The 7,675-nt window shown below is 42.3% G+C and overlaps 2 protein-coding genes across 2 annotated transcripts in view; one reads left to right on the plus strand and one right to left on the minus strand.

Moving 5' to 3' along the window:
• msto1 (misato mitochondrial distribution and morphology regulator 1) overlaps window positions 1–4,207 on the plus strand; it is a 5,327-nt gene extending 1,120 nt beyond the window's left edge. The window contains exons 4-14 of the mRNA XM_056741886.1: window positions 2–77; window positions 153–186; window positions 281–446; window positions 1,145–1,259; window positions 2,163–2,297; window positions 2,388–2,540; window positions 2,627–2,758; window positions 2,840–3,024; window positions 3,180–3,284; window positions 3,386–3,498; window positions 3,589–4,207. Of these exons, the coding sequence (XP_056597864.1) occupies window positions 2–77; window positions 153–186; window positions 281–446; window positions 1,145–1,259; window positions 2,163–2,297; window positions 2,388–2,540; window positions 2,627–2,758; window positions 2,840–3,024; window positions 3,180–3,284; window positions 3,386–3,498; window positions 3,589–3,830 (1,456 nt within the window). The 3' untranslated portion in view covers window positions 3,831–4,207. The remainder of the gene's footprint in view (window position 1; window positions 78–152; window positions 187–280; window positions 447–1,144; window positions 1,260–2,162; window positions 2,298–2,387; window positions 2,541–2,626; window positions 2,759–2,839; window positions 3,025–3,179; window positions 3,285–3,385; window positions 3,499–3,588) is intronic.
• Window positions 4,208–5,408: 1,201 nt separating this feature from the next.
• On the minus strand, window positions 5,409–7,556 carry gstr (glutathione S-transferase rho). Its single transcript, XM_056741893.1, has 6 exons — window positions 7,307–7,556; window positions 7,157–7,222; window positions 6,739–6,844; window positions 5,979–6,097; window positions 5,751–5,839; window positions 5,409–5,658 (listed from the first exon to the last, which is right to left on the minus strand). The coding sequence occupies exons 1-6, from the start codon at window positions 7,472–7,474 to the stop codon at window positions 5,538–5,540; spliced, it is 669 nt and encodes a 222-aa protein (XP_056597871.1). The 5' UTR covers window positions 7,475–7,556; the 3' UTR covers window positions 5,409–5,537.
• Window positions 7,557–7,675: the final 119 nt, after the last annotated feature.

Below are 7,675 nucleotides of genomic sequence, written 5' to 3' on the forward strand. Positions count from 1 at the left end.
GGGATGGACAGATTTCGACCCACAGGGAAAGTCCACCCACCAGAAACTCTTTCCTGCAGGATCTGGACAGTCTGGATGTGAGTGTGTGTAATGATGTCTCTTTTACGTGATGGTGATATTCTGAAGATCTTGTGTCGTTGTGTTTTCTCTAGTCGGCAAGTCTTCTGCCTCCTGACCGCTGCTCAGGTCAGACACACACACACACACACAAGCTCATGCACTCTTCACTTCACCAGCATGTGAATAGAATTATTTACACGTTTATTTGACGCTCTTACAGTAACCAGGGCAGAATCCGGCGTCGCCACGGAGACGGTAAATGATACTCTGGACCGGATACAGAAATCCTACAGGCTGGAGGGAAGCGTGAGGGTGTGGTCAGACTTTCTGAGGATTCATCTTCACCCGCGCACCATTTCTGTCATTAACCAATTTAATCATGACGGGTGAGGAATGACTCCAGCACACTAAACTACACTAAACTACACTACACTACACTACACTACACTACACTACACTACACTACACTACACTAAACAACACTACACTACACGACACTAAACTACACTACACTACACTACACTACACTACACTAAACAACACTACACTACACAACACGACACTAAACTACACTACACTACACTACACGACACGACACTAAACTAAACTACACTACACTACACTACACTACACTACACTACACGACACGACACGACACGACACGACACGACACGACACGACACGACACGACACGACACGACACTACACTACACGACACGACACGACACGACACGACACTAAACTACACTACACTACACTACACTACACTGCACAACACTAAACTGCACTGCACTGCACAGCACTGCACTGCACTGCACTACACTACACTACACTACACTGCACAACACTAAACTGCACTGCACTGCACAGCACTGCACTGCACTGCACTACACTACACTACACTACACTGCACTACACTACACTACACTACACTGCACAACACTAAACTGCACTGCACTGCACTGCACAGCACTGCACTGCACTGCACTGCACTACACTACACTACACTACACTACACTACACTACACTACACCACACCACACTTGAGTAAATGATCCACATGATGTTGTGTGTTTGTCATCAGTGAATCGGAGCGTCTGGAAGTGTTCGGTCAGGGTACGGTGCTCTTACAGGGCTCAGTGTTGGAGGATTTGGAGGACCGGCTGCATTTTTTCGTGGAAGAATGCGATTATCTGCAGGTAAGGCCACAAAATCAGCTCGACAGCATCATGAACATCAGTGTCTGGTAGGGATGCACTGATGTAACGGCCAATGATATTGGATGAATTTAACACCATCGGCATATCGGCCGATACAGATGGTTTATCAGGGCCCTTTGATTTCCCTGAAGCCAAAAACACAAATGGCAAGTTATTTCACACGCCAGAAAGTATCACTGAATAGCTTATAAAATTCAAATTCTGCTACGAATAGCGCTAATAATTATTCAGCTGCTGTTTAAATATGCAATATGTTTGTGTACTGTAGTGGACATCTGGTGGAGACGAACACATGAAGTGAAGCAGCGCTGCTCTAACAGAGTTTACCTCAGGCGCAGTTCACCGATTCATTTGAGAGACGCTGCTAAGCCACCAAAATTAAAGTCCGTCCTCAAAATAAAAGTTCAGTTAACCACATGACAAAAGTACTACTAAAAATGTACAAAACTAGTACTTAAATGTAAGTCGACTTAAAACAGCTAATGAAAAAACATAAGATGTAAGATAATGGTTCATATTATTTAAAATTATTAAAGAAATAAGCAATTTGAAGTCAAATGTGAGATAATCTTTTAATAAAATAAATATTGGATAGCAAAAATCACGTTTGAAGATTGTGATGTTGTGTTATTGTATTTTTATCTTAACTTACATTTAGGCACATTTACACTTGTGTCTCTCTTAAAATGTAAAATGGATCCAATTCATGTTCAGTAAAATAAATTGAATGCAGAAAAACGATCTAATATTGTGTAGTACTGTATGCAATTGACACATATCGGTATCGGCCAATAGTTGTTTGTTAAAATCTGTATCGGCCCAAAAGTCCTGACAGTGCTTTCCTAGTGTCGATGTAAACGTGCTGTGTTTCCTCCGGCTCAGGGATTCCAGCTGTTCTGTGATCTCACGGACGGCTTTTCAGGCTTTGGGTCAAAGGTCACAGAGATGCTGCAGGACTCTTACGGAGGGCGTGGCATCCTCACGTGGGGCGTGGCTCCTGTCAATCACCCGGACACGGTGAGATTTGATGTCATCTTGCCTTGTATGAATCCTTGATGCCGATTGGTCAGTGCTGTTCATTTAATCTCATAAACGTTACCTCATCAGAGCTCTATAAAGGACGTCTTTCACATGATGAACACTGCGTTGGGAACGGTCAGTATGGCCAATAACAGCTCGCTCTTCTGCCCTTTGACCCTGCGGGGGGGTCTGGGGAGACGTCCACCTCCACCCGCCGCCTTCCCACTGCTCAACTATGATGTGAGTCTCCTACACACAGAGAACAAGAGAAAGCACAGTTGTGTGTTTGTGTGTGTTTGTAAAGATGTGTGTGTGTCGTCTGTCAGCCAGAGTTGTGGTTTCACTCCAGTGCTGTTTTGGCTCTTGCGTTGGACGCTATGACGGTGTCGTACAGACTGAGACACAACAGCACTCCCATGTGGCAGCTTTCAGACGCTCTGACCGTCTCCGGGAGGAAGGTCAGTATAAACCCGCTGATCTCAGACCTGTGACGCCATTTTCTCTCATCTGTAGATTTTACACCTGCTGTTTGACTCCAGGTTGTTTCGGCTTACGGCTCTGTTCCATTTCCCATGATCCACGGTGGCTGTCTCCCAAATGCTCTTGATGATTTTCCTAATGTGTTGCCATGGAGATCCCTATCAGCTTGTCCAGAGCTAGGTGACGGACGCTGCTTTGGCCAATCGGTTACTCTGAAAGGCTTAGAGGGGCGGGGTTTAGTCAGGTGAGCATCTTCTGCTCTTATCATCTGATGAGAGTTTACTGTGAGGGGGTGGATGTTGTTGTCTTTGGCTTCTTTTAGTGTAACACTACATGTATTTGTACAGCACACAGCACTGCTCTTATGTGTTTATTTGTTATCGTTTTTATTTTCTGCAGTCCTCTGCTGCCGGGGATAGAGCCGGCCAGTCCGCTTCACTCTGAACGCTCTGGAGAAGATGTGCTCACCGCTTACATCCAACAACATTACCCATCAACACCACTGTGAGACGCACACGCACGTGTTGGCATATGTGAGATGTGGGAAGAAACCTGTCGCTGTGTCTGATGTCTGTTCATTTGTGTGTGTGTGTGTGTGTGTGTAGGGCGGTGCAGTTGGTGTCCAGCCCCAGTAAAGTCACGGCTCCGTTCCCTCAGATGTTCAGTCCGGCTCTGAATCCGCAGGGTTTCCTCCAGAATCAACCTCCACTTCCTGTCTGTGAGTGAAACTTCACAACCCCAGTCTCACACACGTGCAGATGGTATTTAGTTTCTCTGATGTTTTGTGTGTGTAATTCCTCTGCCGCAGCTCGTCTCGTGTCGAGTCTTCCCGTCCTGACGTCTCTTCAGTCCAGTCCCGCTGCGGGTCTTCAGCTCTCAGAGTTACAGAAAGCATGTTCTGCGCTGGAGATTCGTCGCGTGGCTCCCAGTTTCCTCTCTCATGGACTGGAGCTCAGCGAGCTGACTGAAGCGATGGAGCAGCTCCGCGGTCTCGCTCTCTGTTATCAACACAACCAGCATCACTCTTCATCGGATGAGGACGATGATTGACACGTTCTGACGCTGGAGAGTCAAAGCACTGCCCGGTTCAGTCATGCTTCTAAACAATCAAAAAAAGAGCTGAACTGTGTTCACGGCATGTTCTCGCTGAGAATGATGGGATGTGAGCTCACTGAACGAGCCCTAGAAGAGAGCTGGAGAGATTCAGAGAAAGACGCAGGACAGAGATCTGCAGGACAGATGAGATGTGTGTATACCTGCTTCACAGATCCCAGAGAAATGTGATCAAATGTGTTTGTAAGAATGATAACGGTTGCTGTTATTAAAATATTGCTCATCAAATAATACATGTTTCATTACACTGTTTGATCTTTATTGACTGAAGTTCTCTGATGTGTGTACTTAATAAAATACACATATATAACCCAACACAATTATCGTCTCGTCCTTTTCCTCAAACTGAAGTATTCAGAACATAAATAATTATGAAATGAAGAGTTTCCAAAATTAGATAAAAAATCATGTTTTTGTTGTGTTAGTTAGTTGTATATTTTGTTAATATTGCTTAAATCAAACAAACCAGCTGCAGTTTGATATTAATTAGAATGCATAATAAAATAAACATGATCTAATTTTAGAACCGAACTCTTTAAATATTGCTGATGTTAAACTATAGACATATATAGTAAAACGTCATCTATAGCACTAAAGTGTCACTTAAGTTAAAGCTTTTTTGCTTTTAAAAAGTTTAAACTTTAATTTTGTCAGACACAAGAAGCATCTGATGGCTCCCTCCTTTGAGACTCAAAACATTTCATTGTCCTTCTGCTGTGAACTATGGTGGTATATACGGTATATATATATGTGTAGAGAATGTATACAGTTCTTATTAGTTTAATTAAATTCTGTCATTTATTCTTTCTCATGTGTAAGTCTTTATTCTGATTCACAAAAGAAGATATTTTGAGAAACGTCTCTGTGGTTTTGTGTTCATACAATGGATGTCAATGTGGTTCAGTGTTGCTGGATTATCAACATTCTTCAAAATATCTTCTTTTGTGTTCTGAAGAAGAAAGAAGCTCATACAGGTTTGACATGAGGATGAATCATGAATAAAAATCTTTGTGTGAACAATCGTCCTTTGAATACAGTGAAATGTTACCTACATGACGAATTCATTTGTTTTGAATAGTTGTTGACGAGTCTTTTGTGTCATCTGAGATATAAAACAAGAGAGCTCTTGAAAAGTTAAATGTTTTTTACCCACCGTGCAATAATAAATCTATTATTTGCAATATTATATTATTATATCCGTATTATATCCTCCAAATACACCATTTTTTTACAAGTTTTTCTGTAAATTATATTTCATTCTGCTGTATATAGCACATACATTGTACTACAATAGTCTTTTCTATTGTTTTACTTGTACATATTTACATACACACATAGCTTTACTCTCTATATCTTTTTCTTATGTTTATTCTATTGTATTTCTTAATTTTGTTTAAGCCATAAACCCGTATTTAGATCCTCTGTGTACAGTATTCTACTGTGATATTGTCTCTGTGCATTGTTGCTGTGTACTGGATTTCTCGACTCTATGGAACAACACGAATCAAAGCAAGCGACAGATCGACAAACTAGTTTATTCATGTTGATTTTCTCCTAACTGTGATATCAGCTAGAATGAGATTAATTCACTTTCAACAGTAATGATTATTGTCATGGTCTATACTGTATGTCTGCAGTAGATGTTTATAAGTCCTTCAGGGTGTATTGTCCTTCAGATTTTGGCGGCCAGCTGGCTTTAATACTCGGCCGATCCTTCACCATCTCAAAATACTCCATCAGTCTGGGACATTTCTCTTTAGGACACCTGTCAGAGATCATCAACAGATAAATCATTAAACCATCATCACATATGGACTTTCATCTGACGCTGTCAATCATTAGAGAGATTTGACTCACCCCAGACGTTGCAGAAATCCAATGATGGGGAAACAAACAACGTCGGCCATAGTGAAGTTCTTGCCAGCGAGATAAGATCCTTTCCCCATCTGATAAACACATGAGCTTTTATTAGACTCAAGAACATGTCTGATGTCACTTCTGTATTTCTCTTGATGTGAATGTGAAGCTCTGTAACGTGTTCATTAATCTGAGTGATTGTGTAGTAGATGTTGAGATGATGAAGACCTTCTCCAGGTAACCGTCCCAGAGTTTCAGCTCGGTGATGAAGTTCTCTTTGTTTCTGTTGAGAGCAGATTCATGTCTCTCTTCCTCAGGCACGAGCCACCCGTAGTAAGCCACTTCATCTGCGGACACAAGACAGATTCAAAGCATTTGAGTGTTTACTGTGTGATCACGTAAAACACATCCTGTACTTAATAGATCTAGAAACATATCGGTCAGATTATAAACACACACAGAATTATTTGAGCAGATACTATCACTAATGTCCATCTGAGTTATTCCATGTGAACTCTACCAGAGGTCCCCGGCTCAGACCTTTTAATTTTTAACAAATATTTTGCGTATGCTCTCTCTCTCTCTCTCTCTCTCCTCCTGAACGCAGGTTAAAGTGACGTGTGCGTATGCTCCTCCTTCTCCTGCTCTCCTTGGTTAAGGTGTGGGGGCGCCGAGTGCTATTCTTGGAGAATTGTCCAATTAGTGTCTAAGAAAAGTTGTTACATAACAGGTTTTCAAGTTCGAAAAAACTTTCTGAAACCTAAAGGAACGCTGGGGGAGTGTACTGAGCACAGAAATACTGCATCATACATTCAACTTGTTTTTTGACAAGTTGTCCATGTTAAGCATGAGAAGACAGAACTTTAACAGTGTAAAGAGTCAGAATGCATGAAACACTGTTGCACGGCCGCTTTAAGATATTTCTAACAGTTCTGGAGTTACAGAAATGCACATTTTTGTGTTTATGAATGAAATCAAGATGTTTTACAGAATTTCTGCTGCAGGGTGTTGGTCTCAAACATCCGCTGATAAACCAAAGCCTGTTCGGTCGGGTCATCTGGGATCAGACGAGTGCCTTGAGATTTAAACTTACTCTATACAAACACACAACAACACACAACAGTTACTTCTCACATCAGGAAAATCAGTTACTATGGGTTTAGTAAAAGTATCCATGTTTTTAGCCCACTGATTGTGTAACAACAGTTTTTCAGTTTCATGCTTAAACTATATAACTATTATTTTAGCAATCATTAATCCTGAACGTCGACATGATTTGAATGATGAATTCTGAAATCGACCTAAATTGATCCCGTGTGATAAAGAGGGTTTTTATGAATCTTTGTGTATTTTCATCAGTTTTCAAGTGTAACTGGCGGTGTCAGGCGCGTTCACGCGTGTCGTACCTCCAGATACATGCACGCGGCAAAAGACTCGTTCACGATTGTGTCTCCGTGCTTCATAGTTGGAAGCTGCAAACATAAAGTTGAGCGATGATTTCATCTCTCTATTCAAATCACATGTATTTAGAGTATTAAAGGGAGCGTTCGCGTCACCTGTCCTCTGGGATTGAGCTTCATGACTTCTGCACATTTATGCTCTTGTTTGTCGAACGACAGCAGTTTGTTGTTGTACCCGTGCAGCTGTTTCTCCTCGAGCGCGATCATCACGCGCCAGCAGGGCGGAGAGTCCGAGCCCCAGTACAGCATGATGTCTGTCGCCATGACGGATCAGAAAAGCAAAGCGGTTTGACTCTGGAGAGATGTGGGAGTGAAGTCGACCTCGCGTCACGTGACGTCCTGAACGCCCCCAGAAGCGCGCGTGCACGCTAGAAGTCAAAGGGGAAGCAGCGCCTCTGCCGGACGAGACTGGAACTGCACCGGTCAGAAAAATGAACTGATCGTCATAACACACACAATGACAAC

This window comes from Triplophysa dalaica, chromosome 25 (genome assembly GCF_015846415.1).
Source record: "Triplophysa dalaica isolate WHDGS20190420 chromosome 25, ASM1584641v1, whole genome shotgun sequence".
Lineage (NCBI taxonomy): Eukaryota > Metazoa > Chordata > Actinopteri > Cypriniformes > Nemacheilidae > Triplophysa > Triplophysa dalaica.

Bases quoted from the DNA above. Each gene is read 5' to 3' on its own strand.
- gstr (XM_056741893.1), bottom strand. From the start codon at position 7,474: ATGGCGACAGACATCATGCTGTACTGGGGCTCGGACTCTCCGCCCTGC. The intron at 6,845-7,156 runs GTACGACACGCG...GTGTTTGTATAG, and splicing joins CCGCGTGCATGTATCTGGAG to AGTAAGTTTAAATCTCAAGG. The intron at 6,098-6,738 runs GTAAAACATCTT...TTGTGTCCGCAG, and splicing joins CACCCTGCAGCAGAAATTCT to ATGAAGTGGCTTACTACGGG.